The sequence below is a fragment of the Hemitrygon akajei genome, chromosome 20 (genome assembly GCF_048418815.1).
Source record: "Hemitrygon akajei chromosome 20, sHemAka1.3, whole genome shotgun sequence".
NCBI lineage: Eukaryota > Metazoa > Chordata > Chondrichthyes > Myliobatiformes > Dasyatidae > Hemitrygon > Hemitrygon akajei.
This window is the reverse complement of record NC_133143.1, coordinates 22,164,396-22,182,671: the sequence shown is the minus strand read 5'-3', so window position 1 is coordinate 22,182,671 and position 18,276 is coordinate 22,164,396. Positions and strand designations below refer to the sequence as shown.

Genomic DNA, 18,276 nt, shown 5'->3' with positions numbered 1-18,276 from the left:
CATGTGATCTAATCTTTCAAAGCAGCCTACATGTGGAGCCTTATCAAAGGCTTAACTGAAGTCCATTTAACCACGTCTAAAGTTCTGCCCTCGTTAACTTGGTCACATTGTCAAAAAAACCCAGGTCAGTTTTGTAAGACATGGTCTCCCATGCATAATGCCATGCTAATGACCCTGATCAGCCACTGTCTTTCCAGATGTATGTACATGTATCTCATTCAGAATTTCCAGCAGTAACTTGCCCACCACAGATGGTCATTTACTTCCGGTTCCCAGGTTTTTTCTTCTCCACCCTTCTCAAGTAAAGGCACAACTTTCACTAGCTTCAGTCTACAGGTACCTCACCCATGGCTAATTATAACCATATAACAATTACAGCACAGAAACAGGCCATGTCGGCCCTTCTAGTCTGTGCTGAACGCTTACTCTCACCTAGTCCCACTGGCCCGCATTCAGCCCATAACTCTCCATTCCTTTCCTGTCCATATACCTATCCAATTTTGCTTTAAATGACAATACCGAACCTGCCTCTACCACTTCTACTGGAAGCTCGTTCCACACAGCTACCACTCTCTGAGTAAAGAAATTCCCCCTCGTGTTACCCCTAAACTTTTGCCCCCAACTCTCAACTCATGTCCTCTTGTTTGAATCTCCCCTACTCTCAAAGGAAAAAGTCTGTCCACATCAAATCTATCTATCCTCCTCATAATTTTAAATACCTCTATCAAGTCCCTCCTCAACCTTCTACACTCCAAAGAATAAAGGCCTAACTTGTTCAATCTTTCTCTGTAACTTAGGTGCTGAAACCCAGGCAACATTCTAGTAAATCTTCTCTGTACTTGCTCTATTTTGTTGACATCTTTTCTATAATTCGGTGACCAGAACTGTACACAATATTCCAAATTCGGGCTTACCAATTGGTGCCTTGTACAATTTTAACATTACATCCCAACTCCTATACTCAGTGCTCTGACTTATAAAGGTCAACATACCAAAAGCTTTCTTCACCACCCTATCCACATGAGATTCCACCTTCAGGGAACGATGAACCATTATTCCTAGATCACTTTGTTCTACTGCATTCTTCAATGCCCTACCAGTTACCATGTGTGTCCTATTTGGATTATTTCTATCAAAATGTGGCACCTCACATTTATCAGCATTAAACTCCATCTGCCATCATTCAGCCCACTCTTCTAACTGGCCTAAATCTCTCTGCAAACTTTGAAAACCTACTTCATTATTCACAACGCCACCTACCTTAGTATCATCTGCATACTTACTAATCCAATTTACCACCCCAATTATGCAAATATATCTCAGCTAGAGCTCCTGCAATTTTTTATCTAGCTTCTCACAATCTTCTTGAATATACATGAGCAGCCCCTGGAAATTTGTCAATACCTTTGTACCTTTTAAGACACCGGACACCACCTCTACTCTATCCCTAAGACTTACCACTTACTTTTCCCAGTACTGAAGCAGTAACGAGCAAACTTTAATTCAAAATTTACTGTGAACATAGGTTTGAATTAATAATACATTTCTGATCTTTGTGTGCCACCTTAGACATAACATTGAAGTAAGTTTGTACACTGTAAAGTTAGATTTACTCAAGGAAATTTTAAAAAATGTTACCATATAGTATTAATAAATCTGAGATCTAAGAATTAGATTTAGATTTAGTTACTTAGACTGAACCACATTCAAATATGAATGTGAATCTAAGAATGTGATTCCAATAGTGTGGTTAGTATTTGAGTTACAAAAAGCTACAAACAAAAAGTGAATTAGGCCTAATAATTTTGGTGATAAGATCTCTATTATTCTTCCAGATGAAAAGGAAATATTTTGAATGCTAGATTAAGATGTACAGGAATAATCTCAGCTTGAATTAAGTTTATCCTACAGTAATGGCTATTGTCCATTTTATGTTTGTTTGAGGTAACAAAAAAGACTCTTCTTTGTTGCTTAAGAAAAATGCAGGTAGAAAGTGATTTGCTCCATCTCCATTTTACCTATATTTACTAAAGCAGGGTTAGAAATACTGTATTAAGGGGTAAAACAGCAATTGAAATGAAAAAAAAATAGAGCCAAAGTATGAAAATTGATCCAATTGATAATGCAAGTTCATTTAATTGACAGGAGTACCCCCTCTCTTAACAAAGGCCCAGCAAAAGTATCTTTCCATATTGAGCTTTGAAGTATTTGCAAAGGAAACTTTTATTATTTTTATTTTTTTTAAAAATAAAATTAAAAACTAGTTAGTACCTTTCCATTTACAGTATGCAAATGTAAATTTTACTTTTGCTTATAGAAAAACTGACTTCTTTGACTTCCTTGAGAACATTGCATGAATCTAATTGCACTTGCAAATAGCAAATCCGGTTATCACAAATGGTGGTCATTGAGTATTTCGATTCCTGCATTTACTAACGCTTTGAAGGGCTTCCTCTCTGCTTCTTGCAACAGTAATGAGCATTAAGCTGCTGGTATTGTAAGTTCCATGCCAAAGCATGAATGCATGAAACCATTGCATGGGGTATTTGAAAGCAAATGAACTTTCATGTAAAAAGCCTCATCCATTTCTTAACCATTACAAAAACTTGTCATTCTCAATTACGTTTATCAAATACAGTATAATGGTGAACTAAAGGCTCAGCAGCCAAACCTTCAACAATACAGTGTCACTGTACAGTTTTACAATTGTTACTAATTTCTTTTTGTTTCTGAATTGCTCTCTTAAATTTATTTTTGATCATGGATTGCAGATTGTTCCAGATGTTGTCAAATGTATGACACTAGAGCAGAAGTATATAAACCTGGAAGTTCTCTGCTGCAGTACCCAACTATGTTGAATTTGTGGATTACAGATCGATTATAATTGGTCTTGGGGCTGTTGAGTTGGGGAAATAACAAAAATTGGTCATGTTTCCCAAGTTTATCCACCAACCTGGACTAGGACTTACCTGTACCTATTTGACTGTCTGCATGAATATGAACAACACACACAAAACGCTGGAGGAACTCAGCAGGCTAGGCAGCATCTATCAAAAAAAGTAGAGTCAACGTTTTGGGCCAAATCCTTTCAGCAGGAAACGCCGACTGTATTTTTTCCCATAGATGCTGCCTAGCCAGCTGAGTTCCTCCAGCATTTTGTGTGTTGTTGCTTGGATTCTCAACATCTGCAGATTTTCTCTTGTGCATGAATATGAAGTTGGGTTTACACAATGAGTGGGTATTCACAGAGTTCATAATTAAGTCATACCTTCTGCACTTGGGGCAGAGCACCAAATAAGGTAGAGTTTCATGATTGATATTGGGGAATCTGTTTTATTGAATCTATTACAATCATGAAATTACAGGCATGAATGAAAAGAGACACATTGCCTACTATACTCAGGATGTAAATTGGGAATGTTTAGAGTGGCTTTTCTAGCCTATGCAATAAAAGAAGGGTTGTTGCAAGAAAGGCTGTAAGCTTCCTGTAACTTGTTGTAGAACTGTTCAGTGGCACCATATTTGATGTATCCTCTTCACAATATTAGTGTCCTCTTCACAAGAAATTGCATTCATAGCATTGGCTTATGTCTCGATCCTTGTAATTGTTCAGGAGGAAGATCTGAATGAAGTGCGCGAGAGATGGTCTGATGCATTGATGAAACGTCGGGAATATTTAGATGAACAAATTCAGAAAATAATCAACAAGCAGGGTATGTGTACTTCAGTAAATAATGTTCAGGCACATGTGCCTGATCATTATTTCAGAGATAGGAGCAAGAGTAAACTGACCCTGCTGTAATTGATGGCTGACATGCTCCCTCAACTCCTTTTCCCTAACCAATCTTAATTCCTTTTCAATTAAAAAAAATGTCCATCCCAACTTTAATATCCTAAACACAGGTCTGTCTGGAGTAAAGAATTCTCTGTGAAGGATATTTTCAGTCCTAAAAAGATATCCACTTATCCAGAGGTGTTCTGCTTAGGTTTAGGGCTATTCAGCTAGAGGAGGTGGCTCTCCATCTGAAACTTGTCAAGCCACTTTACAAAGCAATACATACAGAGTAAAACTCAGGTGGCTAGGCAGCAGCTATGGAAAGGAATGTACAGTCGATATTTCTGACCAAGACCTTCATCTGCCCTTTTACAATCTTGTACACCTTAATGAAATCTCAATCTTTGAAATACCAAAATGACAACCTCTTATCTAACGATTGGTTAAGGAGACCAGAGTAACAGTTGTGATCTCACTAATCTCCTCTACAAATGCAGAATAACCTTGGAACTTGTATTTAAACCTCTTTGCAATTAAGACCAACATAATGTTTCATTGCCTCTTATGCTGTATTTGCATGTTATCTTTATAGTACATAAAAATACTCAGATACCCCTAAATACTAGCATTTATTAGTTGCTCATAATTTAAAACAGTTTGTGTTTTTGCCCTTCCTGCCAAAAGAAAATGTCACTTCCATCTGCTATCACCTTGTTCATATATTATTGCTGTCAGTAAATCTTTATAGACGCTCAACATCAATTTGCTGTTTGTTTCCAACCAGCTTGATGTGACCAGCATGTATGGATAAAGTGATTAACAAATTAATATACACTGTACATTGCTGAGGATCCAGTCCTGCTTCTTGGCAATCTGAAATTGCCCAATTATTACTGTTGTTATTTTTTTCTTATTAAGATTCTCTTCCTGGCTAATTTTTTGCATCTCTTCAACCCTGAAACTTATGTCATCAAAAGATTTGTCAGTGTGGCAAATGCCACATACTCCTTCAGAAAAGTATACTTTAATTAAATCATGTTTTGATTCTCTGTTGCATTTTGAGGATTCCCTAATGGATTTTAGCATTTTCCTGGCAACTGGTGTGAAACTAACTGATCCTTTATTCCTCATTTCGGTAATACTGCTATTGCACTTAAATTACTCACATTCTGCTAGGATCCTTTCAGAACTGAGCAATTTTAGAAGATTGCCATCAATGCCTTGACTATTTCTGCAGTCACCCTTTCCAAAATTGAAAAATATAAAATATCACATCCAAGTGATAAATCAGCTTTGAGTTTCACTAACTTCTCCATTTTGTTACACTTAATTGTTTTATATCTTTCATGCTGCTTAGAACATTACTGTCCCCACTATTTCTGGTATGCTTCCATAGAGACAGAATAAGAAAAAAATTAAAACCACTTCCCTATTTTCCATTATAATTTTTCTAACTCTGAATTTAGGGGATCCATGTTCACTTGCTAACTTCTTTCATTTAATAATTTTTACAAACTGTTTAAGAAATTCTTTTTTGCTTTTTTTCATTTTTATTTGTGATTTCCAAAGCATATCTAATTGTCAGCAACTTTACAAGCATACTGTTAACCTAAATCCTTAATTTATAAAGTAATATAAATATATTCATTGTTAGCCATCCACCCTTGGACCTTTTCAATCGTTTTAAAACCAATTCTGCAACCTCATTGGCCTTGTTAATTAAAATGGTTTTAATTGGTTTTATACAAGTCCAATTTAGATTCTAGTAATTCACTCACAGAACATTTGTTTAAGATGTAGCAGCTGCTTTCTGCCACAGTATTAGCACTTACAGGTTAGGGTATGCTCAATTTTGTGGAACTATTTATCTTTGAAAAATACACATTGGTTGATTTTGATTTGTGGTCCTCTGTGTAGAAAAAACAGAAGATGATGTAGAGAGAGAAGCAAGGCTGGTGGAGCAATGGGTAGGACTCACAGAGGAGAGAAATGCTGTGCTTGTTCCTGCCCCAGGCAGTGGAATTCCAGGAGCCCCAGCAGACTGGTCAGTATAACACCTACATCAAATCATTGACTTGTTTTGAAGCTATTTATAAGTTGTAGAGAGAATACATTATTCTGTGAATGATCCATTATGATTAACTGTGTTCACATACAGTAAGTCGCTTCCAAATTAAATTATCTTAACGCAATGTAGTCTCAAACATCATTACAATTATCAGAATCTAGAATCTAGATTACATACATATTTGAAAGTATTCTGAACGTGACAGGTTCGCCAACAAAGTTCTTGCAAAATCTGAATGAAATACTGTATCATCATTGCTTATGTATTCCTTCATGTATAATGGGAATTTGTATGTTTGTAATCCCTTTACTAATATATTAATTGTATTTTGTTCATAATATTATTAATACTAACAAAAAGATTGAAAAAGAAAGAAAGAAATACTGTATCATCAACTGCTAATAAATGTTTTCAGAGATTTTGCTTGCCTTGCCTCAATAACTTTTCCCTTTCTGTCTTTATCTCTTAACTCCATATAGTATTCATTCCAAGTGAGCAATTAATACCAAGATATACAAACAAGCTGGATGAACTCAGCAGGTCGGGCAGCATCTGTTGAAATGAGCAGTCAACGTTTTGGGCTGAGACCCTTCATCAGGACTGAAGGAGGAGGGGGCAGGGGCCCTATAAAGAAGGTAGGGGGAGGGTGGAAGGTGCCAGGTGACAAACCAATCAGAGGAAAGATCAGGAGATGGGGCAGGGGAAGCAGGGAGGGAATAGGCCAGAGAGGTGTAGAAGGAATGAAAGGGGAAAGCACTATGGGTAGTAGAAGAAGGCCGAATCATGAGAGAGGTGATAGGCAGCTAGAAGAGGAGGCAGAGTGAAACTGGGATGTGGGAAGGGAGGGGGAGGGAATTACCAGAAGTTGGAGAATTCAATGTTCATGCCAAGGGGCTGGAGACTACCCAGACGGTATATGAGGTTTTGTTCCTCCAACCTGAGTTTGGCCTCATCATGGCAGTAGAGGAGGCCATGTATGGACATAACCGAATGGGAATGTGAAGCAGAGTTGAAGTGGGTGGCAACCAGGAGATCCTGTCTGTTGTGGCAGACAGACCGAAGGTGCTCAACGAAGGGGTCCCCCAATCTGCGTCAGGTCTCGCCGATGTAGAGGAGGCCGCACCAGGAGCACCAGATGCAATAGATTACCCCAACAGATTCACGAGTGAAGTGTTGCCTCACCTGGAAGGACTGTTTGGGTCCCTGAATGGTGGTAAGAGAGGAGGTGTAGGGACAGGTGTAGCACTTACGCTTGCAGGGAGAAGTACCAGGTGGGTGATCTGTGGGGAAGGACGTGTGGACCAGGCAGTCGCTGAGGGAACAATCCCTGCGAAAAGCAGAGAGGGGTAGAGAGGGAAAGATGTCCTTAGTGGTGGGATCGTGTTGAAGGTGGTGGAAGTTGCGGAGGATAATATGCTTGATCCGGAGGCTGGTGGGGTGGTAGGTGAGGACAAGGGGAACACGGTCCCTGTTGTGGTGACGGGAGGATGGGGTGAGGGCCGAAGTGCGGGAAATGGAGATGTGGGTGAGGGCATCATTGATGACGGCAGAAGGGAAACCACGATTCTTAAAGGAAGAGGACATTTGAGATGTCTCATCCTGGGAGCCTCATCTTGGGAGCAGATGCGGCAGAGACGGAGGTGAAGCTTTCTGTTCCAGGACATCTCAAGTGTGAGTCTGTTGGGGTAATCTATTGCATCCGGTGCTCCCGGTGCGGCCTCCTCTACATCGGCGAGACCCGACGCAGATTGGGGGACCCCTTCGTCGAGCACCTCTGCTCCATCCGCCACAACAGACAGGATCTCCTGGTTGCCACCCACTTCAACTCTGCTTCACATTCCCATTCAGATATGTCCATACATGGCCTCCTCTACTGCCGTGATGAGGCCAAACAAAGGTTGGAGGAGCAACACCTCATATACCGTCTGGGTAGCCTCTAGCCCCTTGGCATGAACATTGAATTCTCCAGCTTCCGGTAATTCCCTCTCTCTCCCTTCCCCCATCCCACTTTCACTCTGCCTCCTCTTCCAGCTGCCTATCACCTCTCTCATGATTCTGCCTTCTTCTACTACCCATAGTGCTTTCCCCTTTCATTCCTTCTTCACCTCTCCGGCCTATCCCCTCCCTGCTTCCCTTCTCCCACCCCTTGATCTTTCCTCTGATTGGTTTTTCACCTGGCACCTTCCACCCTCCCCCCACCTTCTTTATAGGGCCCCTGCCCCCTCCTCCTTCAGTCCTGACGAAGGGTCTCAGCCCGAAACGTTGACTGCTCATTTCAATAGATGCTGCCCGACCTGTTGAGTTCATCCAGCTTGTTTGTACGAGCAATTAATACCTGTTCTTCAAATGTTCTTAAACTCCGCTGATTAACAAGTGCATTTTCAGAGGTGCAGTGTGCAACACCAGAGACTGTATTTGGTTCAAAACTGTAAGATTATTTGTGGAGAACTTGGCTGATTGTGAGTTTATTCTGTCATCTTGGCAAGGTTGGCAATTTATTATATTGGTGCAGGAATTGAAAGTGCAAGCGCATGTTCTACCATTACCATGGTGATGTACCGAAATCTGATCATTTGCCGATAGTTGGTCAATTTGCAGGACATGTCACTCAGGAACACGTGCGTGACTGTAGGTGTGCTTGCTATCTTATGCTGTGTATGTTTTGCACCTTGGCCCCAAAGGAATGCTGTTTCATTTTGGCTGTATTTGTGTACGGTTGAATGATAATTAAACTTGAAGTTTGATTTGTATTTGGTGTCAGAATGAACGTGCATTCAGAATTTTCCATCTACTGGAAGTTAAACGAGATTGTTTTAGTATACTTCAGGTATAAATTAGTTAGAATACCACACAGTTCCAGTGAACTGAAGAGCAATTTTCTGAAGTGAGTTGTGCGCAGGATATCGGCTTTTGAATACTGGGTGATCTGGAAATTCTTGAGACAACAGAGTAGTGACCAAGATGTTTCCAAAGTTTTACATTTTTCTTTGAGGTAAACCACTAAAATCTACCAAGTTCAGAATAATTTTAAAATGCTTATGTAATCAAGACTTTCGCTGCCCATTGTAATGGCATCTGTAGAATCTCTTGTGTTTATCATTGTAATGGAGGTCGATGTTTGAGATGATACTACCTTAAGATAACTTCATCTGGAAGTGGCTTATTCTCAAGCAAATTCTGTACATGAACACAGTGTATGACAATTAACTATTCATTTTGACGAGAATAAACTTTCCTCTTAATCTGAGTATATAGAAGTTAAATCTTGATCTGTACTTTTCACTGAGTAAATGTATTTTTCAGGATATCACCTCCAGGAATGGAAGCTCATATCCCAGTACTCTTCCTTGATTTAAATGGTGAGTAGTTGCTGTTATTTTTGTCAAAGGTCATTAAGAGAAAAGCATTTCCATGTGGATTTAACTTTGGGAAGTGGCAATTTTATTCAGCTGCAAATGGATCTGGAGAGGCTAAACTGGAGTACATGATTGACAAGTAAATCTGTAATTGAATGACTGGCAGCTTTCGGAGAGAAAATGGATTTGAGAACATCATGGCACATTCTAAGGCTACTTGAAACACAACTCCATAGACGGATGGCAAAAAAGATGTAGAGTGACATGCAGTCAAAAAGGAGGGTGTCAGGTTGCTAAAGTGGTATCAATCCAGGTGTAAATTAAAGATCAGAAAGGAAGTTAGCTATATAAAAATAGAATAGAATGATATGAAGTAACCAAAATAAAAGGAAATCAATAAGAGAATTCTGTATGCGTACAAATAATAAACAGAAACTATGATCATAAACTAAAAAGATCTATGTTTGGAGAGGTGATTGAGTACAGTGCACCTGTCTTTCCCAGTAAGTCTTTCCAAACTCTCAGTAGAAGAGGAATTATAGTTGAGAACAGGATAGGATAAAATTTAATGAAGTAGAGGTAATAGAAATACAGGTGTATGTGAATCAAGCTATCAGTGAGTGAATTATGGATCCAAATTGTGGAGGATCTTCCAACCCACCTTAGAACTGAAGGTTTTCAAATACTGGGCTCTTAGTGTTTGTCCTTTATGTCTTTTTTATGATCTTAAGACATGGCTTGTCCTTGCAGTAACGTGGTCCCATGCACCATCAGTCTGCAGGCCATGACACTCAGGGACCCGGGCTATATATTTTTTTTTGTAACTTTGTTTTTTCTGGTGTAATTATTTGGTGTGCTGGATGTACTGGTGTGACTATTAGTACTGTGTTTTTCACCTTGCCCCAGAGGAACGCTGGTTCATCTTGGCTGTATTCCTGTGTATGGTTGAATGACAATTAAACTTGAACTTCAAGGAAAAGTGAAGATAAACGCAAGCAAATTAAGACAAAATGGTTGGAGTTCTATGTTCGGGAATTTGCCTGAAACAAAATTTGGACAAATTCAATTGAATTGAAAATGAGCTTTGCTTTCTTAAAAATAAATTACATACATATGATGTAATTACTTTCCCTGAGGAAGGGCTCGATGTGTATATGATCTTTCAAAATGCATTTGATGAGATGCCACATAATACAATTGACCGTGGAACTGAAGTTGATTTGAATAAAAAGTGTTATGACAGCATGAATGTGAACCAGTGATGCAATTTTTTAAATCTTGACTTGCTAAAAGGGTGCTGGGTAGCTACTTTAGGAAGGAACACCAGAGGCTTGGGTGGAATGAACCACAGAAAGGGGCCGACTGAATTGCTGTGATGGAGAGCTGGAGCTGAATGAATGGGTCAGTGAGTACCTGCTTCCCTTGCTGGGACAATTCTGATTCTTATTCTAGGGAACTGCTAAGGAAAGTGCTGAGGGAAAGCAGGCAAATTCTCTGTGAATGGGGAGGTAGATCATTTCTTGCCTCCTGCACAAGATTGCTTTGAGTAATGCAGGTGCAAGTTGGAGACCTGTATTGCTGTGAGCGTGGTAACAGATTCAGTGAAAACGAGGTGCTGATGAACATAATTTATCCTTTACATGCAAAAATTATATGAAAAGTTACGTCCTTATATTTTTGTTCATAAATGTAGTGTAACACTAGGTCATTGTTCCTAATAATAGATTGTTTCTTCTTTCATCTGTGGTCCTTTTCCCCCAAACTTAGGTTTAGCTGTTGCAGCTATTTAGAGGTTCAATGGACAAATTGCCCCCATGCACTTTGTGATTGTTCTCAGTAAAAGTCTGACAGCATGTAACAGAAGGAAATATCAGGCGAGCCTGGTCAAAAGCTTGGTTAAGGGATTAAATCTTAAGGAGCAATGGAAAACAAGGTGGAGTCCCTGGAGAGGGTATTCCACAGTTTAGAGGTAAAACAGCTGAAAATAAGACCTCTGGGGTTGGAGCAGTTAAGATCAAGGATTCCAGAACTGAAGCAACATGGAGTGTTTCATCGTCTTGTTATGGACTTGAGGAAATTCAGCAAGTCCAGGAGTAATTGTTTGAATGAGGCAGATATTGAGATGCAGTCAGCAGGGCATGCAATCCTTCCTGATTTAACTTGACACAAACGATGCATTTCACTGTATGTTTCGATGTACATGTGACAAATAAAGCAAATCTTTAGAGATACAAAATATTGGACTGTGTTTTGTAAAAGCCAATTGTTAATCTCACTGGCCAGGCAGAAGTAGGTTATGGTTGTCTTGGAGGTTTTTCTTTTGGTCTTTTATTCATTCCCATTTGTATTTTTTAAGCTGATGACCTCCGTGCAAATGAACAGCTGACAGGTCCCCATGCACCGGGAGTGAATTCCATTTTACCAAAGGAACATGGCAGCCAATTCTTTTATTTGCCTATTATCAAGCACAGTGAAGACGAGGTACATATCATATGTCAATTTACGTTTCTAGCCCATGTAGAATTCTAGTGCTTATTTATCCCTCAAGCTTCCCTATCTAACACTTGCATACAATTTATTAACTTTATTTAAGCATCATTTAATTTATCCTTCGAGATTGTGAAAAGTTTTAAAGTCAATACTGTTAATCCATTTAATATCACATTTATATATTTGATTTATTATAACATTATATTAAATCTTTTTGTATTCATTAAAATATATTTATACCTGTGTTATACTTCTGATGGTTTGAGCATAATTTTCACGCTTCAGCTGGTATTCTGTTTACTGATCTGCCTGCTATTGCGACTGGATAAGTACTCAAAAGGAAAATAAAATGCAGATATGAGCAGTGGAGTGAGATGGTTTTTGTCATAGAGCCAGTACATAGTCAAAGAGTAGAATAGACTTCAGTACTACAGCTTTCCTGTGAAACTGAGAACTGACCACTTTTGGTGATTGAAATCACCCTGAAAATTTTCTGTAGATCGAAACGATACAGTTTTCCTTACCTTATAGAGGCCGTGTAAATTATATTAGTATAAAAGCAACATCATGCGTTAAGTTTCTTGAGTTACCTTGAGAGCTTTGTAATCTTGTAATCTGGTCTCCTGTGTATTTGGGAAACAAAACACTGATTGGGTGATCATTTTGTGGATCAGCTGAGCTCAATCCACAGTAGTGACTCTGAACAACTTGTTGCCTGCCACTTCAATTCTCAAAGGTTTTGAAGGTTCATTTAATGTCAGAGGAATGTATACAATATACATCCTGAAATGCTGTTTCTTTGCAACCATCCATGAAAACAGAGGAGTGCTCTCCAAGAATGAATAACAGTTAAATTTTAGAACCCCAACGTACCCCCGCGCATAAGTAGCAGTAAGCAATGATTCTCTCCCCCCCCCCCCCCCCCCACCGGCAAAAAAAAAGCATTGGCACTTGTCATCGAGCACTTAAGCGTGGGCAAAGCAACAGCAAAGACACAGGTGTGCAGTACTCCAAAGACTACATTGTTCATCCAGCATTCCACATACCACAGGCTCCCTCTCTCCCTACTAAGGGAGAAAGAGGTGTCTCTGTTTCACAGTGAGAGGGGAGACTTAACAAACAACTCCTTGGTTTACGATGCTAAAAATCTGTTGCATGGCTTTTTCTGAGCTCTGTGCCCAAAGATCTCAGGTTTCTGGGCACACAACCTTAGATCTTCCATCTCCCCCTGACACTCCGGTCTTCTTCTTGGACACTGACTTCCAATCCCCCATCTCTAGAACCACGAAAACTCGGTCCTCCGAAAGCGTGCGGAGCTTGTAGGCCGAGCCCTTGATGTGCCAAACAACGGCCAGTTGTGAAACCCCAAGAGCGGGTCCCATTCTCACAAAGAACCTTGGTCAGTGTGTAACTCCAGGTCAGGGTCTTCAAAGGAGCCCTGAAGGGGAAAAATAGAGATATCAAAGATGGAAATAGAGCTGTTTTCGAAGATGCAAGCAAAGATTAACCCTCCTAAGCTGCTCCCTCCCATTCCATTTGTGTTTTTCAGTCTCTGTCCTTCTGAATTGTTACAGTGATACACAACATACTGTACTTCGGAGGAACAACATCTCATCATTTGTCTGGGCTCATTGTAGTGTGCAGGGTTCCATACTGAATTCTCCAGCTCTAACTAATACATGCTTTTTTTTCTGATTGCATCAGAACTTGCCATTTTTTTGCCAACAGTCCTTTTTTCTTTTGCTTGTACAGTACGTTTTGGCCAAGTGGACATTAGACCAACAAATGAGCTTAACTGCCCCTCAAGGGTAATATTATTTCACTCATCACAGAAATTCCAGTTACAAATCCCATTGCCCTTCCCTATGTTCTCTACTCCCTCAGATAACTAGTTTTTCTCCTTTCTCAGATGTAATGAAAGATTTTGAACTGAAGCAGTTAACTCAAAGTTTGAAGTAAATTATTAGCCAAGTACACATACAACCTTGAGCTTTATTTGCTTGCAGGCATTTACAGGAAAAAAATACAGTTGAATTATACAAGAAAACTACACACAAAGACTGGCAACACCAATGTTGCAAAAGAAGACAAATTGTGTGAATAAAAATAATGCTGAGCATAAATTGTATAGAGTCTTTAAAAGTGAGTGTAGATTGTAGAATCAGTTTATGAGCAAAGTTATCTATGCCATTTCAGAAGCCTGATGGTTGTAGCATAATATCTGTTCCTGAAACTGGTGGTGTGGGACCCAAGGCTTCTCTACCTCCTACCCAATTGTGGTAGTGAGAAGAAGGCATAGCCTGAGTGGTGGCAGTCTTTCTTGTGGCTGCACTCCATGTAAGTGTATTCAGTGTATACAGGCTTTGTCTGTAATACACACAAAATACTGGAGGAACTAGGCTGGTCAGGCAGCATCTGTGGAAAAGAGTTAAACAGTCAATGTTTTGAGTCGAGACCCTTCATAGGAAGATCTATCTGTGAAGGACTGGGTTCTATCCACCACTTTCTGTGGAGTGTTTTTGTTCCTGAGCATTTATGTTTCCATACCAGGTGTAGAAGTTTGTCGAAGCTTTTCGAATTTATGTCATTTCAAATCTATGCAACTTCTAACAAAGTAGAGACACCATCAGGCTTTCTTTGTGATGACACAAATATGCTGGACCCAGAACGGATCTTACGATATGTTAATGCCAAGGAACTTAAAACTACTGACCCTCTCCACCTCGGTTCCTGGAACTGAGCTCAAGAACCCCCAGCTTCTTCCTTCTGTAATCAATAATCGGCTCTTTGGGTTTACTGACGTTGAGTGAGAACTGTTCTATGTGCATAAATGCTCTGCTACCTGCATCTTTTTACAGCATTTTCTTGACTTTATTTCAAATTTCCAGCAAATACATTTTTTATTTCTTGTGTCTTATTGATTTTCAATTACATTAATTTAGTAACATGAAACTGTTTCCTTTTAAGTTTTTGTTTTAACTAAAGTAGGTGAGGAGATGGTTTATTCAGTGCCAGTGTTTAGTAAGTGGTTCTTGCTCAGGTACTAATGCAGTGTTATGTGCCAGCAGCAATAGACCACAAACTGAGTCAGGTGTCTGAGAGTTGCCTGCAGGCCTCGGCAAGTGTGCCACACTACAACAGCACCCCCCCGCCCCGCCCATCTGCGAGTTTGATGGTAAGGTTGGTGTAGAGAGAGTGGAGGGCAGTGCATGCGGAAGGGGTCAGGTTGGAGAAGGAGAGAGACACACAAACTGCTGGAGGAACTCAGCAGACCAGGCAGCATCTATAGAAAAGAGTGAACAATTGATGTTTTGAGCCGAGACCCTTCAGCAGGACTCTTGTTTAGAGAAGGAGAGAGGAGTGTTGAAATTGAGACGGTTGATATCTTATCAGCAATTAGAGACAAAAAAAGCCAGAGCAGGCACTGAACCAGAGCAAGGTGTCCAAGAGGAGGAGGAGGGTTGAAGACGGGAGAAGGAGTCATCAACGTAGGGTGTGGAATCCTTGCCAAAAAAGTGAGCTTGGAATTGGAGGCACTGGAAGAAAACCCCAATGTTGTGGCGGACATGAAATTCACTGGGGTACAGGCAAAAGGGGATAAAGGTGAGGCCGTTACTGAGGACAGGATGTTCTGCCTCAGAGAGGAAAAAGTGGTTGTGGGCAAAGAGGAGACTGGGGTCCAGTGGCAGTGCATGAAGTCTTGGTCCAGAGGTGCTGGCAGTCAAGGTCCAGGCTGGAGCCAAAGATAAAGGTTGTGCATATAGCAATGTGAAGGTGTCCAGGGTCCTAGGCTCGGGATCGTTGGAACCGGTGTTGGCAAACATAGTGTCACCAGTCTAGTGGTACCCAGAGCTTTCGGGGCTGGAGGTCAGGTCGTATGGACGTGTTTTCTGGGGGTGTCCGACGGAATTGAGGGCTGCGTGGGAGGCAGCAGGGATCATGGCCTGGAGGCATCCAGGGTTGTTGAAGTTGGAGACAGTGGGATCTGTGATCTTAGAATTCTTGCTGAACATGAAGAAGGCGAAGAACCAGCGGGTGAAAGTGTGGATCCAGTGGGGGATAAAATATCGGAGAGATCCATGACAGGCTGAGGAGAGAAAAGCCTGGAGCTGTGGCAGCAACTGGGACAGGGCACCAGCTATCTCTGCGTGGCGGAAAGGGTGGCACGGAGAACGCAGAGGGAGAAGCAGTTAATTGAATGTGAGTACCTGAGGTCCTCGGTGGGTCCGAACCAAGAAACCTGAAAATGGATCTGGAGGCCATGTAGCACAAGATGGCGATGAAGGCAAGCTCACTTGAAGATGTCAGAAATATCTCTGTGGTCAGAGTATTGTCTCTGAGTCAGAATACAAATTTAAATTATCTTTAAGAATCTTCACTGAGTACAATCTTGCTCTGGTCTGGCCAGTAAGTGTGGTTGGTGTCAGAGAATTCTGTTCTGCTATACAGTACCTCTCAGACCATGCAGAAAATTGACACTGTCATTGACAGTGTTGGCACTTTGGTTAGAATTTAATGCCAGGAGTTTAATGGTCTTGTGAGAGAAGAGCAGGGTCCTCTTGGTACCATTGGTTGCCTTGTGAGAAAGTTTGTGCAGCATTACATACTGTTTGTAAGTGATTTTACTAAGGTTAAGTTATTTTGAAGCAGTAGATGAAATCTCCCCTTTCCTTTCAGAATTTCAGCTACTTTGCCTTCTAACTTTGAGTGAATTTTGATCCTGCTTCCTGCCTGTGATCCACCCAGCACCACGCCTGCAAGTTCTTCCTGTCGTTGTTCCCTTCTCCCAGTTCATTATGATACTCTTGTCATCCCGCAGCTGCCATTTTTGTGTCCCATCTTCACAGTCTACTGTCTCGTTCCTTTAGTCTTCCCCATTCTCTGTGATGCCTTAACATCACCTCCCTCCTCTCAATTCTCACGTGAGCTCCTTGTTTTGCACCCCTCTACAATTCACGCAGAAACTCAACATTCTTTTCAAGGAGTTGGTGTTTTTTTACTTCCTGATCCTAATGTTCATGCCCTAGATGCTGTTCCCTTTCCTGAATGAGAAAAGCTACTGTAATAACATGTATTTTTTTTAGGATGTTACCATACAATTGGAATATGTAGAAACCTTTAGGCCTTGTTGCATTGCCTTAGTGTAGACATCTGCTGTGTGGATTTCAACACTGCTGGTAGTAAATGCTCATTCTTTGTCACAGAGTTCTGGGTTACCCTGCCAACCACAGCCATGGAGATCGTCGGTACTAACTGGGTGATACAAATCACAATGGATAAATCCAGATCAGATCTCAGGAATATGTGGCAACAAGATAATTTCTTGGTTCATATTGGAATTGAACACTTGTGCCCTGGCATTGAAATAAGATCTTTGTATATAAATGGTTAACCAAGCTCTGAAGGAAGTAATCCAGCTTCCAAGCATGTGAATTGTATGTAAGGGTACCAGAGCTGGATTGCTCAAAAATGCACTAAAACCTTCTTTCTTCTCCTTTAAAGAAAAAGGGGATTACTGAGATTTTTTATATTGAATTTCTTTATTAAATTTAAGCTATTTATAAGCATTTTATTGATATTAAGTTCTTTCAAGATGCTGGATCAAAACTCTCCCTTCCTTTCTGAATTGCTGATACTTTGCTTTCCAGCTTTTAGTTAAATTTGAAACTGCTTTCCATCTGCGATGCACCCGGCTTCTATCTACACCTGCACATTCTTACTCACTTCCTCTCTTTCCACTTATCTAGTTTGCCTTGTCCTTTTTATCCTCTCATTGTTCATTCTGCTGCTCCATCACACTACAGGTGGCATTATGCTGTCTCCACACGTCTACCTTGTCCTGCCAATACTTCCTGACACTTCCTACTCCCCTACTTAACTTCCTCCCACTCAACTCACACTGATTAGTACCTAATTCACATACAAATTTAATATTCTTTCTTGTTAAATCAATCTGTCTTTTTCACCTTTTTTAGCCTTGAGGTACCCAGCCTAGTTCCTGCTCCAGTGTTTGATATTTACTTTTTGCATGGACTTTGGGAGAAAGTTTGTGATGTTATACCAATTATTATGATTAGGAATCCCTAACCACATCCCTGTTAAGCACCAGAGAAAGAAAATAACATCAGATAGGAGTCACAAAGTGGTGAGGAATAGACATGGACTATTGATAACACAGTGGCTATATTCCATTTACTTTTAATGATATAATATCTCACTTTTCTAAATTTGAATGAGAAAAGGCCCAATCTGATCAAACTTCCAACATTACAAATAAGACAAATTTTTCACCCCAGGGAATCAACTCAGTGAACTTTCCCCTTAATAAAAAAGACCCAAGCCCTAATCAGTACTCCAGATGTGACCTTGCCAACTGATGCAACAACACTTGGCTGTTTTTGTATGCTACAAAGTTTTGGCTGCCTGAGGTATGTCCGCTGACTATGTTAGGGTAGAATATCTGGTTAACTGGTTTATTCACTTTTTCCATATGAGAAAAGGTATTCTAATACAACTTGTTTATCTAAATAGTTGGTCGATGATGTTCAACAGAACTCTGTATCATTTCCACTTTTGACTTTCACTCA

At 40.3% G+C, this 18,276-nt stretch overlaps 1 protein-coding gene across 5 annotated transcripts in view; it reads left to right on the top strand.

Moving 5' to 3' along the window:
* Nucleotides 1–18,276, top strand: part of kif13a (kinesin family member 13A) — a 235,687-nt gene that overhangs the window by 179,256 nt on the left and 38,155 nt on the right. For all 5 annotated transcript variants that reach the window (XR_012095681.1, XM_073024008.1, XM_073024006.1 and 2 more), the window contains 4 exons: nt 3,614–3,713; nt 5,693–5,819; nt 9,147–9,202; nt 11,556–11,680. Coding sequence is in view for 4 of the 5 variants with exons in the window: in XM_073024008.1 (XP_072880109.1) it covers nt 3,614–3,713; nt 5,693–5,819; nt 9,147–9,202; nt 11,556–11,680 (408 nt within the window). In the remaining variant the exon portion in view is untranslated. The remainder of the gene's footprint in view (nt 1–3,613; nt 3,714–5,692; nt 5,820–9,146; nt 9,203–11,555; nt 11,681–18,276) is intronic.